The sequence below is a fragment of the Aulonocara sp. 'chitande type north' Nkhata Bay genome, linkage group LG7, assembly GCF_057382095.1.
Source record: "Aulonocara sp. 'chitande type north' Nkhata Bay isolate Kocher_YH1m ecotype deep benthic linkage group LG7, A_spYH_male_GT1.1, whole genome shotgun sequence".
NCBI lineage: Eukaryota > Metazoa > Chordata > Actinopteri > Cichliformes > Cichlidae > Aulonocara > Aulonocara sp. 'chitande type north' Nkhata Bay.
In genome coordinates, this window is record NC_141350.1 from 230,616 (window position 1) to 249,446 (window position 18,831).

At 39.5% G+C, this 18,831-nt stretch overlaps 2 protein-coding genes and 1 long non-coding RNA gene across 7 annotated transcripts; 2 read left to right on the plus strand and 1 right to left on the minus strand.

Moving 5' to 3' along the window:
* Positions 1-2,693: 2,693 nt before the first annotated feature.
* On the minus strand, positions 2,694-4,711 carry LOC147324206 (uncharacterized). The gene is made up of 3 exons (XR_015130114.1): positions 3,376-4,711; positions 3,036-3,134; positions 2,694-2,899 (listed from the first exon to the last, which is right to left on the minus strand). It is a non-coding gene; the product is annotated as an uncharacterized LOC147324206 (long non-coding RNA).
* Positions 2,772-13,771, plus strand: LOC147324207 (uncharacterized). 5 transcript variants are annotated; one of them, XM_086297836.1, is made up of 17 exons: positions 2,785-4,423; positions 5,092-5,143; positions 5,252-5,269; positions 5,358-5,420; positions 7,309-7,410; positions 8,113-8,184; positions 8,278-8,382; positions 8,491-8,562; positions 8,798-8,890; positions 9,339-9,425; positions 9,533-9,622; positions 10,291-10,329; positions 10,418-10,495; positions 10,597-10,671; positions 10,916-11,008; positions 12,781-13,657; positions 13,735-13,771. In XM_086297836.1, the coding sequence occupies exons 1-16, from the start codon at positions 3,959-3,961 to the stop codon at positions 12,816-12,818; spliced, it is 1,542 nt and encodes a 513-aa protein (XP_086153962.1). In that variant the 5' UTR covers positions 2,785-3,958; the 3' UTR covers positions 12,819-13,657; positions 13,735-13,771. The 5 variants fall into 5 exon arrangements, with proteins under 5 accessions (XP_086153961.1, XP_086153964.1, XP_086153960.1 ...); XM_086297838.1 differs by lacking the exon at positions 10,916-11,008 and having other exon boundaries at positions 2,781-4,423; XM_086297835.1 differs by lacking the exons at positions 12,781-13,657; positions 13,735-13,771 and having other exon boundaries at positions 2,772-4,423; positions 8,278-8,358; positions 10,916-12,774.
* Positions 13,252-17,011, plus strand: LOC147324208 (AP-4 complex subunit epsilon-1-like). The gene is made up of 8 exons (XM_086302492.1): positions 13,252-13,266; positions 13,546-13,657; positions 13,735-13,873; positions 13,968-14,223; positions 15,333-15,632; positions 15,977-16,167; positions 16,239-16,399; positions 16,851-17,011. The coding sequence occupies exons 1-8, from the start codon at positions 13,252-13,254 to the stop codon at positions 17,009-17,011; spliced, it is 1,335 nt and encodes a 444-aa protein (XP_086158618.1).
* The last annotated feature ends 1,820 nt before the right edge of the window (positions 17,012-18,831 follow it).

An 18,831-nucleotide genomic window follows, 5' to 3' on the forward strand; every position in this document is an offset into this window, starting at 1 on the left:
ACAACCCACTTGCCTGCTCAAAATCAGGGTCTCCTCTCCGCTTATCCACACCCGCACAATGCTCCCATATTTGTTGTTGTAGTAGTTACACGCTGTTCCAATCCCAGACCAGATGAACCTGCTGTAGGAGAGAATGGGACCGAGTCCTGCTAAGAAGGAAGGGCCTGACAGAGAGAAATAGGTTATGATAGTAGACTCCCACTTCTACTGCAAATTAGCAAGAACCTTGTCTGTTGAGTTTAATTTGAGAAAGATAGTGTATTTTTTTGGGATAGCTGCCAGGCTCTGATCTTAGTATATAGGAGAGTGGCAAGTAAGGACGGCACTCTTTGTTCTGTGTGTAACTGTTATTTGACTTCTGCATGAACCATTTTCATCAGTATACAGGAATTTGCACCTGGAGCTGCAAAACAGAGACTGTTTGTGATAGTTTTAATAGACAAGGAACACGCTCTGTGATGGTTGAGTAAACCTTGTTTTGTCATTGATGCAGACCTTCTGTGTATATGAGGGTTTCCCTTTCTTTGTCATTAGATGCTTGCTGACTTTACTCTGTATCTGATTCCTTCGCAGTGGATGGCTAAATGATATAAAAAGACACTTTGGAGCCTTTAATTAATATGGTATATAAATACTTATAGTATATAGTATATATAACTCTATGTGTATATATATATATATATATATATATATATATATATATATATATATATATATATATATATATATATAGTTATTTAGGATGAATAATAGGATTTGATAAATAAGGTAAAGATTTTTTAATTGCAATTTGAAGTGTATTTAGAGTGTAATTACTGTAATTACTGTACTAACTATAAGTATTTATAGTTAGTACATTTATATATTTATAGTTACATATTTATAGTTAGTATTTATAGCTGCTGTATCATCCATGTGCTCTCTGGCAAACTTCAGACGGGCCTGGACATGCACTGGCTTCAGCAGCGGAACACGTCTGGCACTGCGGGATTTGATTCCCTGCCGTTGTAGTGTGTTACTGATGGTGACCTTTGTTACTTTGGTCCCAGCTCTCTGCAGGTCATTCACCAGGTCCCCCCGTGTGGTTCTGGGATCTTTGCTCACCGTTCTCATGATCATTTTGACCCCACGGGATGAGATCTTGCGTGGAGCCCCAGATCGAGGGAGATTATCAGTGGTCTTGTATGTCAGGTGCCATTCATACAGGTAACGAGTGGGGGACAGAAAAGCTTCTTACAGAAGATGTTACAGGTCTGTGAGAGCCAGAGATTTTCCTTGTTTGAGGTGACCAAATACTTATTTTCTACCCTAATTTACGAATAAATTCTTTACAAATCCTACCATGTGAATTCATGGATTTTTTTTTCACATTCTGTCTCTCACAGTTGAAGTGTACCTCTGGTGCAAATTACTGACCTCTGTTATCAGTTTAAGTGGGGGAACTTGCACAATCGGTGGCTGACTAAATACTTTTTTGCCCCACTGTATATATATATATATATATATATAGTATACACACACACTCATATTGATATAATGTTGATATAATGGAATAATATGTTCCTTATAGAGAGATATTTAGGATGAATAATAGGATTTGATAAATAAGGTAAAGATTTTTTAATTGTAATTTGAAGTGTATTTAGAGTGTAATTACTGTAATTACTGTACTAACTATAAGTATTTATATACCATATTAATTAAAGGCTCCCTGGGGCGCACTCTGTCAGTGCGCCCCAGGGCAGCTGTGGCTACAATGTAGCTTGCCATTGCCAGTGTGTGAATGTGTGTGTGAATGGGTGAATGACTGAATGTAGTGTAAAGCGCTTTGGGGTCCTTAGGGACTGAGTAAAGCGCTATACAAATACAGGCCATTTACCATTTTTATATATATATATATATATATATATATATATATATATATATATATATATGTATTAGTGCCTACCTGGTATGTGTGACTGTTTTCTTTGTCTCCAGGTGGTGAAAAGCAACAGCAACAGCAGCAGAAGTAGCAGGACAGCAGTGACTTCTGACGCTCTATCAGCCACCATGGGGCCAGCGATGAGCTCCTCTACCGGCAGCATCCTCTGCATTTCTCTAGCACTGAGCCACATTCAAATCAAAATACACCCACATCAACCTTTATCATTAACTGTTTGTATTACTGAAGTAGTTAGCATCAAATATACAGTAATTACAGACATCATTATGATTTTTTTTCATGATGATCTCTGTTATCTTACAATTATAGGGTCATTAGCCCTTATCTTACTTATTGTCTTTGATATTTTCTAAACTATATATACCTTTATAGTTATTTTACAATTACAGTATTTTGTCATGTATCTTAAGTTTTTCATCACTGTGCTGCAGAAAATTGAACAACATGAATTTGCTGCTGTCAGACTGCATCAGAAGGACACTGATGAGCAGCGAAATGTGAGCTCATTATAAATAAATAGACTAAATAAGCAAGATGCCAGACGCAGAAACTGATTTAATATTAAAGTCTAATATCAAACACAGTGTCTCAATTCAATGTCCAAATACAATATATATATATATATATATATATATATATATATATATATATATAAATCTAAATTTAAAAAAATTAACAGTCTATGTGAGAGGTTTGCTTCATAAATCTTTGTAACAAAAAAAGGTTGAATAATTCTACTTACTTCTCTTTCCTCTCCTGCTCCAGTCCAACTTAGAGTATAATTTGAAGAGGTGCAGTACTTCCTCTACTGGTTTTAAAGGTGACCAGCATCCTTTGTGCAAATAAATCCAGTGTTTCAAGTGTTTATAAATCCTTTGGCTGAGCTTTCACTTTAACAGTTGCCTGGAGACGTGGTCACTTGAGGGTTACAAGCACCATGGCAGAGGAGTGAACCTGAGACACAGCAGTGCATATCTGAACCACAAAGCAGTTTCCAGCAGAACAAAGGAGGTGCTTTTTATTCATAAGAATGGAGAACCTGCAAGGCTTTCACTGGTTGTGCTCTGCATTAGTGTTTAGATGGGCTTACTTCACATTTAGCTTTGTTGCACCCAGAGAAACCCCACTGTCCAATTCATCAACCCGGGAGGCTTTTGAAAGGGAAATTAATTAGCTGGGTCAGACTGACCTGTGTCAAAGGAGACAAGGACTTACTCAGGAGTTCAGAAAGGGAAAAGAAGAATTAAAAAATGTCATAATTATATTCTTAAAAGCTCAGTTTTAATAATTTAATCTAAAAGTGCTGTCAAAGCGATTGATTGATTGCATGTTAGTTAGTCCAGTGTAAGAAATCATAGTTGCAAAGTTGAAAGGAAAAAACACTGTTCATGGAAAGCTTTTGTGAATGAGCTGGCTTTCATGCTTGGTACCTGTGAATAGCTGGTATGCCCTGTTTAAAGATACTGGCCACACATCTAGGGGTGGATGTGTTGGTCTTGCTCTGAAATTAGCAACAGAAGCTACAATGACCTCTTCCCCCCACCCCCGAAAAAGCAGCAAATCAAAAATCAATCCAAAAAAATGTAACATTGACTATTTACGAAACTTTCAATTTCGAAATTCATATTGCAATGAATAGAAAAAAACAAAACCCTTTCATAAAAAGGATATTCTGACACCCACACATGTACATCCGCACACTCGCAGACATTTGCTGAAAGCTCTCTGAAAGTTCTTTTGTAGATCCCAACAATGTGTCCCTTGTTCGAAGCTTATTTATTCCACTTCCATGTAATTTTGAGTAGGACAAGCTAGTGAAAATGCTGAGGAAAACAGGCACCAGAATGATGGGAAGCCCTATGCTGTCTGGAGGATGTGTCATTCTGGAAATATGTCCATTAGCTGCATTTAAATCATGCAAGCCTACAGATTTCAGCAGTCTTGCAGATGTTTGTTATTATGCAATGCATCACGTGTCTCTCTCTCTCGCTGTAGTTCCAGGCAGATTTTGACATGTTTATTCCTCTCCAACTGCTCTACTGTGGTTTCTCTCTGACGTGTCATCTGCTGGCAGGTGTTCAGAAATGTGCTGTATGTGCTTCTGAATTACACAGCCCGGATCACTGTGCAGCGAGGACCAAGGAACGGGGCACAAACATGAAAGAGGGAAGTGTTGTTTCTCCCATGTGGAAAGTGTTGCTGGTGGGGATGTGCGTGCTGCTGCTCCTGAGCACGGCAGGTTTAGTGTTTCTGCTGTTTCGGCAGAAAGAGTTGGCAGATGAGCTGTTTAGGCTGGAGTCCCAGATGCAGGAGCTGACAGAGAGCTGCAGGTTGCGGACGGGAATCCTGCCCATCGACCCCGGAGAGGCCCGAGAGTTCAGGAAGCTCCACCGCCGCAGGAGAAACCAGGAAGAAGATCCAATGCAAAGCGAAGATCAGAAGGATATGCTGATGCTCATGACATACTCTATGGTTCCTGTAAGACATCAGCATGCTTGGATGTTTCTGTAGGACTGTGAATACTAATGCTAAAAGTTGTTTACTCTATTATGACAAAAACGGAATTTTTTTATTTTTCCAGAGTTTGGTGTCTTTAATACGATCACGTGAGGCATCTCCTTGCAATCTAAGAAATCCAGGAGTCTGTTGTAACCATTAACAAATTTCTAGTCTTGAGTGCTTCCTGGAAAAGTACTTTGTGCTGTGAAGAGTGACTGCTCCTCCCTCGGCTCCACTTTCTTCCACTACAAAACTGGCATTTCTTCAAAGCCGTGCTACTGTATATTTTGTGAGGGAGCCGGGGGCAGTATCATTGTTTTTATTAACAATTAATCTTCACTTTCAGTTTGTTTCATCTAAAGCCTAAAGATTAAAAGAACAGCAGACATTTAAGAAGTGATAAAATTTTAGGGAATTTTAGTTGTTGTTGTTGTTATACTCTAACTGCTTCAGCTCTGTTAACGAGAATGATTCTTTTGCTGGATTTTGGGAATAAACACTGAACATGGCAAAAGATTAAAATATAGACCTTTAGAAAACACCCTGTCCTTTCTGTGTTAACAGGGCCTAACTCAAATGGCCCTATATGTGGTTAACTTACACCTAAATCAAAACTTTCCTCATGCCTGTCTTTTTCTTTATTTCAGGTCAAAGCCTTCACAGACATGTGCAGGAGCTCCAAAGGAATTTGTTTAACAGGTGCACATCATAAAAACATGCATCTCCACTGTTTTCATTTGCGTATTTACTGCCCATAGTTGTTGTTGTTGTTTTTTTTAAATATGTGAATTGTTTTTTTCTTTCCAGGCCCACCTGGACCCCCAGGTAAAAACTGAAATTTAAATTTACTGAGTAAATTTACTCAAATTACGCTAAATTCCTACTGCATTACAAAGTGTTTTTGTTCTGTCAGGTAAACCTGGTTCACCTGGACCCCCAGGTCCACCGGGGCCAGAGGGGAGACGAGGTAGAAAAGGTGAGAACTTTTATATGTCTAAGAAATCTGAGAACCCATCTCCTCTCCCATTCAGCGAAAAGCTGTATGAAAACAACCAAATTTGCAGAACAGAAGCTTCTCGTGCATTTCAAACAGTCTTTCATTGTTCCTGCTGTGATTGCACAACACGAGCATCCCACTCACTGTCTGCAAGAAACTTGTATTTAGCTGCCACATAGATTCTGAAGAAATTTAGGTTTTTGAACTAACATGAAGCTCTTGATGAATACTCAGGGAGCCTGACATTACCTTAAAAGACTGTTAACTGTTATTGGTTCCTTTTCCTTCCTTCAACTCTTCAGTCTTTTTGTGATGTGTTAAATTTATGCTAAGTAGGGCTAATCCTTACTTCTCTTTTCTAAACTGTCATTTTTCAGGCCTGCTTCCAGAACAAAATAACTGGGTGTGCATCAAATGTTAATGAGGGTAATCTCTGCCCATACAGCTCACTAGGGCTACCTGAAAACCCCAGTGTTCTAATTTCCATCAAAAAACACACCTTTAATATGTCTTGTGTCCTGTTTCCCTTCACTCACTCCCAAACCAGTCATGGCAGAGGCTGCCACTCCCCGGTAGTAGTTTTTCTTTCCCACTGTCCCCAAGTGCTTGCTCATATCACCTGATTTTTGTGGCTTTTTCTCTGTTATTGTAGCATCTTTACCTTACAATATAAAGCACCTTTATTGTGGTCGTTGGTTGTTGTGGTTTAATACGATAAAAATAAAATGTAACTGAACTGAATACATTTGAGGCATCACAAGTCATTACTAAGGTTAAAACAGTCTTATATGAACAGTTAATAGGGTAGCCCACATCACAGCATTCCTTTTTCTTTTATTGTTTTTGTTACTTCTGTGCCAGACTTCTGTACTTACCATACACCTTATAACAGGATGCAGCTGTTCTAAAACTCTGCAGCAAGAGTACTTACAGGGAGTAGAGAGAGGTGATATTTCTGTCATAATAAGGCCCTTTCATTTGTTTCCTGTTAAATCTAGAACCGAATTGCAGTCCTGCTTAATCACACTCTGACACATGTTATAGATCTCATGGTACCATATTCTGTAGATAGCACCAGAGGGCAGACTTACTTCTGATCCTCACATTTTCAGCATTTCAGTGGGAGGCAGAGCCTTCAGATATCATGCTGCTCTCATTTGAAACCAGCTCCCAGTTTGGGTTTGTGAGGCAGACACCATCTCTACTTTTAAGATTAGTTTTAAAACGGTCATTTTTGATAAAGCCTGTAGTTAGGGCTGAATCAGGTGACCCTGAACCATCACTTAGTTATGCTGCTGCGTCAGAGGAACCTCCCATGACGCATCGAGCACCTTTCCTCTACTCTTCTCTCTTTTACTCCACAGACTTCAAAGGGCCATGAACATTGCATGCCATTACCTCCCTGTGCTTTCAGCAGAGGTCTCTGGCTCTGGAGCTGAACATTTCTGACTCAGCCAACCTTCTTTGTTTTAATTGTCTCCTTGACCTATTTTCTCCTCTCTCCCTTTAACCCAACCAGTCAAGGCTGATGTGTGCTCTTCATAAGTGTGGCCCAGGCTGATCTTTCTTCATGTTAAAGTCACTCACCTCATATTTATGCATCCAGTGATATTTATGAAAGTGGCAATAACTGATAACAGCTTCTTTGGCTGGTAACATTCAAAATGAATATAGAATCAGAGCCCCCACCCACCCACCCACCACGTGAAGTCTTAGCCTTACAGTGTAAAAATACTCTGAGATGACTTATGTTTTGACTTTTCACTATATAAATATAATTGGGTTAATATTAAAGAGTCTATATTAGCAGTATTGTTAATTTGGTCTGTTCTGCACATCATATTTTTAATAATCTGTGTACATAAAGGTCTTCCTGGTCCACCTGGTCCACCCTGCTCCACCTGTTGTTCCAGTGACATGAAAAACAAGATTACTGAAGGAAGTAGTCGTCAAATTTACGCATGGAGAGGTAGGAATAATGCCACAATGAGCCAGTGGACCAAGGACCGCAAACATGATATGAGAAGCTGTGTGATTATTAAAAAAACAGTGTTGGCTGACCTGAAGAGTGTTCAGTTGCTTTTGTTCACTCTATATTCGATTTCAGTAGTAGTTAAAAATCACTTGTTTATCCACTATGATATTAAGCAGTGTAACATTCACAGTTCTAGTTGTTTTACCACAAAGTAAAATCTTTTCACGTCTCTCCTCACAAATCAGACTGGTCAAAGGCATGATTAATGCCGAGATTTTAAAAGCACAGAAGCCATTCTCCTACAGAAACAAGATTTAAGACTGTTATTTAGATTTTAATTTAAACTCTTTGATTGTCTGGATTTGTCTCTATTTTATTTAGTCTCTTAGTTTCAGTCATGTTGATCTTAAAGATAAGTTCCCAACACACTGGTCATAGAGGTGTCCATTAGCCTGATCGACAACTGTTCATCCATTCATCCATCTTCTGATTGTTTAGAGTTAGAGTCAGGGTGATCACTGATGATGACTTAGACCTCACAGGGTTAAAATTAATAGCTAATAAAACAACACAGAAAACAACAAGTTGCAAAGTATATATGTATGTCTGTATGGGTGGATGTTATGGATGGTGTGTGCTTCGTAACTGCTCTGAGATAAGGGTAGCAATTTATGTCTCTTTTTTTCTTCTTCACAGAATCACCGACACCACGTCCAGCTGATAACACAACTAATGTTTTGAATGTTAGTGGCACAAATATAAAATTAGGTTAGTTACCACTCTGAGCGATAAGAAGTCTTGTTTGGCAGACTAATATTTGACTAAGAAAAAGCATCAAACTCAACATCTTTTATTTCCTAGATTTTGGTTCTTTTTATCCAAACCACAGTCAAGACGCCTTCAACAATACCAAAGAAGAAAATGTCACAGAGGTCCCAGCAGGTGAGAGGTCCCAATCATCAGCAGGTGAGAAGTGCTGAACTTCAACAACAGTCAGCGCAGCCACGATCATTTGTTTTTTGTGTCACAACTGAAAATGCTGCAGAATTGTAAATGTCCTCTTTTTCCCTCCAGGCCTGCTGAGTGTAGCCTTAGACAACAACAGCGACTCCTTCAGAAATGTTACTGTTACTACAGTGGAAAGTGGTAAGAAAATGTCTGCTGTGCTTGCTATCAGTATTGCCACATCACTTCAGAACACAAATAAAAATGGTTGAATAATTGCATTTCCCACTCAGTTAAACCTTAAATGCGATCTTTTGTGCTTATTTCCATTTTGGCTCAAAAGGATTTGAAACTTTGGCCACATATACAGTATAATAGTGTATCTGGATTCCTTTAAAACATTTATGGTTATGCTGATCATGTTTCTTTTCTGCAGACTGGATATCACCTCACCCAGATTACCAAAGTGACAACCTGACTGAAATCGACCCAGAAAATGTTACAGAAGCACCAATGAATTTATTAGCAGGTTAATATTGGTACTCATTCATTGTACACACAAATCTTATTTCACACTATACTCATTGTACTGGATTTCCTCTTTGATTCCACGGTGTTACCAACACCAGGTGAGCCGCATGATGCTGGAAAAGCTCTCTCTGATGAAACTTTAGACACATATTTGAAAGCTGGTAAGAAACCATTTGAGTGTCAGAGTGTCTCTGCTAAGATATTTAAGAGACGGCTGAATGTTTTAGAACTGACGTTAACAAATTCATTTATATTTCTGCAAACGATACATTTACGATCACCTAATAACTGGAGACACAAAAACTGGTGAATTATGTGATTTTAAATTACACACGATATGACATAAAGATCGCTTGCTGTTTGTAATAAACCAGCAAGTTTCTTCTACAATTATGATAAATTGTGTGTCCAATCATCCAGTGACATCTTCTACGTTCCTTCTGCAGAATCACCAACAGCACATCCATCTGAAAACCTCATAGATGCTTTGAATGTCTCTGACTCTGAGAAACTGGACAATAAGACAGAATCAGGTAAATGATCAAAAACACTAAATTTGAATATATGAAAAATGTATTTAAACCACACAGTTTAAACCCCCCCCCCCCCAAAAAAAAACAACAAAAAAACCCCATTCTAGACCGTTCACCGTTTTATGAAGATTACAGCTACAGCACAGCAATTCTTAGAAACCCTGAAGTCATCACAGAGGCAGCAGGAAAATTAACAGGTATTAAACTCTAAAACATCCTCTTTCTGTCACTTTAGAAGTGCTTTCACTGTATAGACCCCAGTGATGCAGATCTAAACAGTGCTGCATTTAAGGGCAGCAGAACTGTCAGTGAACAACAGTAAAAACTGGTGTGTTTTAAAAATGCTCCTGTTGTGAGTGTACGGGCTCATACTTGGTTTGATTAGTTTTACTGGCTGCAGATACTTTATTCGTTCACAATCATTCACAAGCTGACGTTACAACTGACTAACAGACTGTGCACTAATATCTTTTAAATGTCTTTGAATACTTACCTTAGTTATATAGTATTATATTATCACTTCATATTTTTAATCCATACTTATTTTACTTCATTTGCTTTCAGATTGTTTTTTAACACTTGTTTTTAATCCTAATGTGATCATACTGTATTCTATGTTATTGAGCTCTATTTATTTAAGCAACTTAATCATGTCTGCAGTGTTTAACTTGATTTTAACTTCTATGCAAAAAGATTTTTCCAATTTTGGGATTAAAATAAACTGCAAATTAAATTTTTCCTAAGAATGAAAAACTGTTTAAAATACTTGCAGCAGAGTATGAAGTTGAGCTCCAAATTGAAGCAATTAACTATTCGAATATATAATTTTTCTAATGTGTGGACCAACTTCTCTTTCTTACTGAAGAATCACCAACAGATGGTCCAGCTGCAAACACCAGAGGAGGTATGAACATTTGTAACCCTTCTGACACAAAAATCCAACACAAAAAATTCACCAGGACTGATTAATGACAACATTTTAATTCCTCTAGACACAAAACCATTTATGAACAACTTTAATGATGCCAACACTGAAAATGTTACAAATGGACCAGTACAATTATTACCAGGTAATAAACCTTGTGCTTTGAGTTATTAACTGCATGTCCTCCTCTTGTTGTGCTTGGTATGCAAAGAAGACGTGTTGAACTTTGTTGTCTTCTTTTCACAGCTCCACCTGATGCAGATTTAAACAGTGACTCCTCTAATGGCAGCGAGACCTTCATTAAAGCAACTCTGAAAACTGGTAAATTCAAGCTGTTTAAAGTTCAGTGCTGTTTTATGTTTCTGTAGTAAATGTTTTGGGGTGGTAAGAGCTTTATCTCTTAAACATTAATTATGAAAATATATAGTTTAGGCTTTTTATTTTTTTTATCTCATGAACAGTGAGATTTAACCAGGAGTGAGAAACCAATTTTTATATATTACTTGTATACAAATCTAATGTGTGCAGCAGAAATTGTAGTTACATCTTGTGTTTCTTCCTGAAGAATCACCAACAGCGTATCCTCTTCAGAAAGCCACCACAGATGCTTTGAATGTCTCTGAATCTGAGAAACATCTGAGCATGAAAGTGAAAACTGGTAAATCAACCAAGACTGCAAAAGTCTTGAGCCGGCTCAAGACTTTTGCACAGTGCTGTATGAAAACAGGATCATAACCAGGAACTGTTCTTTAGAAATAGGTGGAGAAACTACTTGCTTTGGGTATCACTACAGAAGGTGACACTAGTTTAAAAGAGAGAGACAACAACAAGTTTACAGCTTTCCTTTGTTGCAACTAAAAGCGTTCTACAGAACTTCATTAATATTTATGTGTAACACCCATCCCACGTTCTATTGAGAGGGGCCCTGGGTTCCTGTTGTTACTTTCCTATTGATACTCCCTTTTTAATCAGAATCAGAATACTTTATTGATCCCTGGGGGAAATTATTTTTTGTTACAGTGCTCCATTTTAAACCAACATTAAGACAAGACAGACAATACGCTAACTAAGAATAGTACAATATATACATATATATACATACATACATACATACATAAGTCACTTATAAATAAATATTTGGAAAAGAAACATGTGTAGCTGTAGCAGCAAACAGTGTGTTAAGTGGATGCGTTGTACAGGGAGATGGCCACAGGCAGGAATGATTTCCTGTGTCGTGCTTATGGTATTAAATATGCAATAAAACTACACTATATGGAAATAAATCACACACAAGCAGGTCAATTATAAAGTTAACTCCACTTTAGTGAATGCTGAATTAACAACACAAAGGAAATAAGTAAAATCAATAAAGTTTGTTAAACAATGGTAAGGTATCTACCTCAACAGAAACAAAATAATCAAATAATATTGTGGGCCCTCACGCGCTCTCACCAAACACACACACACACACACACACACACACACACCTCAAGTGCTACAGTCTTTCTGCTAGCAAACCCCTCGTTGCAGGCCTGAGTCGTGGCTCGGGTGCGTTGGGACCTAAAACAATATGGTCGCTTCACTTGTTGCCAAGCAGTAAAAATAAAAGCACGTGCAAACAACAGTACTCACACTTCCAGGCAGTTCAAGGGGATAGCGGGGAAACTGGGTCACGGCTACCAGCAGGCCATGGCAGCAGCACTCACAGTCGTCCTTTCCACGTGCTCCCACGTGAACACATAACTTCAGCACACCAGCAGAAGGGGCCTCTCTGACACGCCAGCAAGACGTCCGTCTCCTCCTACTGAATCACACAACCCCGCTAAATGCCAGTTCACACGCGTTAACATTCAATCTTAGCATTAGCTTAATAAATAAAAACAGAGCAGAACAAGAGCTTAGCGAATATGCTAGGCTACGCTAGCGGCTAGTCGCGGTTAGCAGTTAGCCTGTTTTACACAATAACATTGGGTTCAAGTGTCAGACAAAATTCACATTTACCTCACAGTAGGGTACAACAGTTCTCGACTCCAGTTAACTATCCGTCAACCCGAAAATGCGTGTCGCCCTTCTATGAACTCTGCGTTCACTCGACACTGTTCAGCTGTCGTCTCTCTCGCTTCCTGCAGAGTGCACACGGCTCCCCACTTACTCCCACCCCTCTACCTGAGACTACTTCAGGGTTCACTGGAGCTGTAGTACATATCAATACCATATCAAAAATAATGACATAAACCTCAAAATACAAATAAAAAGGTTGTGCATTTAACTGACACACATCACATACTTTGCAGGCATTTGTATACATTCTTGAACACATTAAACATTTGCAATTAACTATCAATATTAATGAACAAATTTAAATAATGAGCTACTTATACAGCCAGGGCTACATATGCTAAACCTTTACTTACTCTCTGTAATTCCCAGGTGCTTGGGGAATACTCTCATTTGAGGGAGGATCTTGAACCTGCTGAAGTCCTGAGCCTGCTAGCCAAACTTTTGGACATGAAAAACAGCAGCAGTGAAACCAAGAGCTGGGTCCTCATGGCCATGACCAAACTCTGCAAAGGTGGTGCTGATGCTTCTGTAACTCAGGAGGTTTCTGAGACATACAGCAGCTCCTTGGATACAGTGCTGAGACAAAGGGCGCATGAGTTGCAGTACCTCAGCCAAGACCCTGAACTAAGAGCCAGGGTGTTGCCACGAGGTGCCAAACCAGAGACTCTGGAGGTAACGTGTTTAACTTGTTTGCAGTGAGCAGAGAACCCGGCCACATTAATAACATTTAAATATTAACTCTGTAGCTCTTTTCACAGTAAAAGCAGGTTAGTTGACGGTTGTGAAAACCTGCAAACACTTTATGGAAACACCCCTCAGGGTGCAAAATTGATTAGATTGATGACAGCCTTTACCGTAATCACATTATTCATTTTATGAGTAATCAAACCTGTAACATGTCTGGAGAAGTCTGAAGGGCGGAGCTCTCCAGAGAACTTCATTCAGTATCGGACTCACTTTCATTCATTTAGAGAGCAAGAAAACCAATCTCTCTTCTTTTGGCCAAGAATTTTATTTTAAACACATAAATTAGTAATTATATGTTTTTGTGTAGCTGAGCAAAGCACACAGAGCACTCAGGCGCAACGTCTTCAGTCCTGCGGCAATTTTGCGTGACTGTTTGATTGTTTTTAGGTGGATTCCTCGCTGTCATTTCTTGACAGATTTGTGTCAGAGGCGTTGGCTGCCGGCGCTGCTCCATACAAACCTCCCCACCAACGGCAGGAGGAATTAGATCAGTCAAAAGGTAAAATGTAGATAAATATCTTGGCAGCACATTCGGCATCTTGTTTGGATTTGTTCTGACTTTGTTGTCTATCTCAGCCTTGAGCCTGGAGCCCTATGGCCTTTCTCTGCCTATCAGCATGTCCTCCTGCAGCATCACTGACAGACAGTCTCCTACACTGTTGTCCATGAGCTCGGGTCTGTCAGGGGATAGCGCTGACCTCTCACACAAAGGAGGGTATGTGGACACCACATGCATGCATTTGTTGGTGTAATCAAGTTCCTAGTTTTAGTGTTGAATTCACACTGAAGACTTGCTGTTTGTGTTTCAGCTCTTCAGCTTTGAAGCTGGATGGCATAAAGAGGGTGTGGGGAAGGGAGGGCTATCTGGCCCAGAGAGAACCTGTAGAGGAAGGTGCACAGGTTGAGGTTCCCAGTCCCATTCAGTCTCCCGGCCGGCAGGGCGAAGGCGACAGTTTGCACAGCCAAACTCCAACTCAGACACCGACCCCAGAGCCTGAACAAGAGAAACAGCAGCTGGCTTCTTCGCTGTTTGTTGGCCTGGCTTCCCAAAGCTCTGTGTCTCTGGTGAGGTTATCAGTCCATATACCATATGTGCAAAGAGCAAGCATCAGCTTATGGTTCAGACTGTTCTGATTTTTATGTGGAGGATCACCGAAAACACTTTAGCCACAGGAGTTTTAGGGCATCAGGTCAGAGTTTAAACTGTCACCGGAGTCAGTTATGCTGTAAACAAGCTCATCACTTGTACATGTCATAATGTGCCTACTGACAGCACATTTAACATACAATTAAAATGAATTTTTTTTTTTTGGCCTCGACAACTCAGTCTGTGCTTATCACCCAACTCACCAGATTTGCCTGCCTTTAATTCATTCATTCTTTTGAAGGGTCATCATTTTGAAATGAGGAGGAGATAAAGCATGCATCACCCACAAGGGCAGTGGGGTAGAACAGGAGTTCCTCTGATTCAAAAATAGCAGCCACACTGAAAACATTGGAGTGTTGCCAAAGGAGATGATCTTTAAGGAGCATTTAAATCAGTGACGGTTTTTGATATTTATGGCCAGAGTTGTGGAACTTTATGATCGCACTTCATCCCTGAAGGTAGCCCTGAATAAAATATGTGTTAATCTATTTTTACATTTTTGGCAATTTCAACATAGAGGGCAACAAAGAGGACCGGATGAACACTCGTCTGTTTTTATTATCAAAATTAATGATGATGAACCAAACATTTCTTCCATTTTTGTGAGGCCCATTTAGCTACTCGGTGAGTCTAAGATGAGACAAAAGGTGTTGCTTTTTAGAACATATTCAATGATTGGCTGAACATTTTCTCGGGTGGTAGGATCTACTAATGCTATTAATTTAAGGATGTCAAACTCATTTTACATCATAGACCACATGCAGCGCACTTTGATCTTAAGTGGGCCAGATCTTTGAAATTACATGATAAATGCATAAAAAGTTCTAGTAGTTCTTTCATTTAAACTTTCATTTAAACTTGCATAGGTATGTCTTGAACACGTTTCAAAGTCCATTGGAGACCTTGCAGGGCCAATTCTCATTTAAAACCCCTGCTATAAGTGAAAGTGCTTAACGTGGAGCTATTTGTGCAGCTATTTGCATTGCTGATTCTGAACATTTTTCCTACATATTTTTGCTTCTAACAGATGGGAAAATCTGAGCCGATGCCACAGCGATTCCGAAGAAAAGCCAAAGGTCAAGGTCTGGGCTCGTCCTTTATCGCAAACGAGCAAATATCCAGCTCCCTCATCTCTCCTCCCAGTGCTGTAGATAACCTGCTGTGTAACAACCTACTAGACTCCAACAACGCCTCAGAGCTGGCCGAACAGACATCTCAGCTCTCTCAGAGCCTCACTACTGCTAATGGCACCTGTCACGCAGAGGCAGAGTTAACTGAATCTGACACAAAGGGATGTAACCCTGCTCTCCGCAGGGATAACTGTGTGGTAGCTGCTGGTCCTGGTCCACATAACGACCCAGGCAGACTAACAGAAGTGTGTCTGGATTCTTATCTTCCTGCAGAGCTTTCTGGCCTTTCACACTCAGAAATCGCTCCCTTGTGTGCCAACCAAAGCCTGAATCTCTCAGCCTGTCATGTGCAGAAGGAAGATTCATTAATATTAGTTGTTTTTATTATGAACTCCTCTGAGTCTGCCATACAACAGATGCTGCTTCAGGTCGACTCTGAAGAACTTGAGGTAAATTATTCAGTAGAAAATTATCAATAGAGTCGTTTGGTGTCCATTAGTCTTTTATAATGAGGTTGCTTCGTTGTATTGTTTATTTTTAGGTATCCTGCCTATGTGATAGTCCAGCGGGGGAGGTGACAAGCTACAGTGTAGCAGTGGGCCAGTATTCTCTAACTGTGAAGAGGCCTGCGGTTCACGTCGAGGTGGTCGGGACGGTATCTTACCAGCTGCCTGCTGGGACGTCTCAGTCATTGCAGTTTTCATATAAAGTCCCTTTAACCAGCTTCATCAGGTGAGATATGTAGTGCTCGTATTTGAAGTGCAGCATTTAAGTGACATAAAATTAATCCAAGTTTCCTGCAGGCCTTTTGTGGTGTCCACAGAGGAATATGGGACGATGTGGCTTTCCTTCTCTCACGACACAAAGCAGAATCTGACGTTGATAAATGACAACCAAGAACCTCTCACAGCCACTCTGAATGCTCTGAAGAAGAAGCTCCAGCTTCATGTTGTGGAAGTTATAGGTGAATGAACATTTGTTTCCTGCTCGTATTCAAGCTGTTCAAACTGAGAGTATCATTTTATGCTTAATGCATATAAAAGCAGCATTCACATCAACATGTGTGTGTTAGAATATTCACCAACTCATCTGTGGTAACTACTGTTTATTTATTCTTAACATTAGGAATAACTGTTTTAAAAAACTACATTAATTAAAAAGATGAGATAATGCAGCTTGACTATACGTCAAATATGCCTCTAATGAGGTGTACTTAGGAGTTTATGAAGAAAACTTACAACTTTAACTTTCGCTTGTATGCAGCATGAACATCATTAAATAACACGGCGGTACCAATAAACAGCATTACAAAGGGGAAGAAGAAGAAGATTTTAAAATTGCATATAGAAAAGGAGACATAGATATTAATGTGTCCTATACTTTTTGCTGAGTAACCTTCATTGTTTTCTGCTCAGGCATGGAAGGAATCGTAGCTTGCCGTCTCCTTCAGGATCTGCCGTGTCTGATGCATTGCCGGGTGAATGCCGGCTGGCTGGCTGTCTGGCTGCGGTCGCCGGTGCCCGACCTGCCCGACTGCCTGATCTACCACTGCCAGAGAGCTTTACAGAGCCTCTGAGACTCAGAGCTGCAGCACCACTCACCACCACTGAAACCACTGAGGAACTAAACCCACTAGACCCTCACTGAAGAGGAAGGTACACAGAGCTGAAGTGCTGAACAGAAAAGGAGAAACCTGCTGTTGTGGCTTTTGATCTTTATTTTGCGGTCTTTATGAATTTCACTCAAAGTTATTTAGTAAGATTTGGTTTTATTTATTTGGCAGAACTATAACTCATTGAAAGACATGGCAGGTTAAAAGCTCAGGGTCAAATGATGGTGTTTAATCATCTGTGGGTGTTTCATTATTGCCTTTTAGTCGTGAAAGAGCTCCATAATCACTAAACAATTGAAGCCTTCTTCCTGGTTAAATTCTGATGGTATGCTTTGTATAACAGAAAATTCTCAAAGTGTAAAATAATGAAGTTCTCAGTTGTTTCTTTTTCCTGTACACCAGAGAGAAGATATATATTTTTTGTGATCTGAAATACATTTTCTAGGCTACAACAATCATAACAGTGGAGCGAGTAAGTCCACAGTCACTTGTCCCTCTTCCACTTTCACATTTACAACAGATGCATTGAAGAAAAGATAGTGTAGCAACTTCAGTGTATGAATAACCACAGACAAATCAGAAGGATTACATGACGGCCACGGCAGAGAAACTGAAGGATCATGTCATCACTAAGCCACTTTCTATTAGTTCGTTAGCCAAGCATGGTTGCTAAATATGCAGCACTAACCAAAAATGGCCCCTTGAGGCTGATTGATTGCTTCTCTCTCCAAAAGACCAGCACGGTGGCTGATAAAATGCAAACGTTGCGGTTTCAAAATTAGCAGCACCACTATATACATTCTACACCTTTAACATATTAGCCCTATTGAGCTGTGATGGCTAATGCCCAGTAAATGTAAAGCATGCTAGCTTTAATATTTAAAGACGCTTAATGGAGATTATTTCTACTTGATCTAATCATGATCTAGCGATAAATCTCATGGTAAAACCAGCCCAACCACCTTTTCCTGCTTACAACTGAACCTCGGATTTACAGAATTGCTACACTTTTAATTTTTTTTTGACTTTCACCATAATAACAGCAGGCTGAAATGCAAATAAAACTGAAGAAAGATGCTCTCTTGTTCACTTTTTACAGACTTGTCTCATGAGATGCTAAACAGAAGTGCAGTGTTTGATTATTTTCCAAGAATCAGCAGCTTGTCCTCTGATTTTGATTTAGTCTCTTGAATGGATGAGCGCACAGTATATTTGCACTAGTTCATTTTATTTGCAGCTCTTTTGCTCCTTTATTGAAAAAGCACAGGACGATACTGACAACGACTCCACGTGGAGGTTAATAAGAAATTGAAGCATTTGATCGGTCATGTTTGGCATATTCATGAAATTTAAAGTGTTGTAAATATTTGTAAAATATCCAGTTGGCCTGCTCGCGGCTGACGTGAACTTCCCCTTTTTTCTTTCTGACACGTACAGTGAGCGGTCTGTCTTGGACGGTATGGACTGATTATTTAAGCACTCATGTTTCTCATTAGGTGGATGTTAAGGGTTGTTATATTTTTGTATGACTGCAGTATTAAAAGAACATATTTATGCGTTTATATTCTTACAAAATGTTTACATGCATTTCACTGAAAGAAAGGGAACCATTGTTCTTCATGTGCTGTTTGACTGGTCTGTGCCAGATTACACCTGTATGTTTCTTTGACATGTTTTGGCTTGTTTTAAGTAATTCAGCCTGAAGGGAAAGTTTGCTTTCTGCGTTTCTTCTATGCCTGTGTGCTGGTTTGAAGCACAGTGTGATGCTAACAGTGTCTCTAATA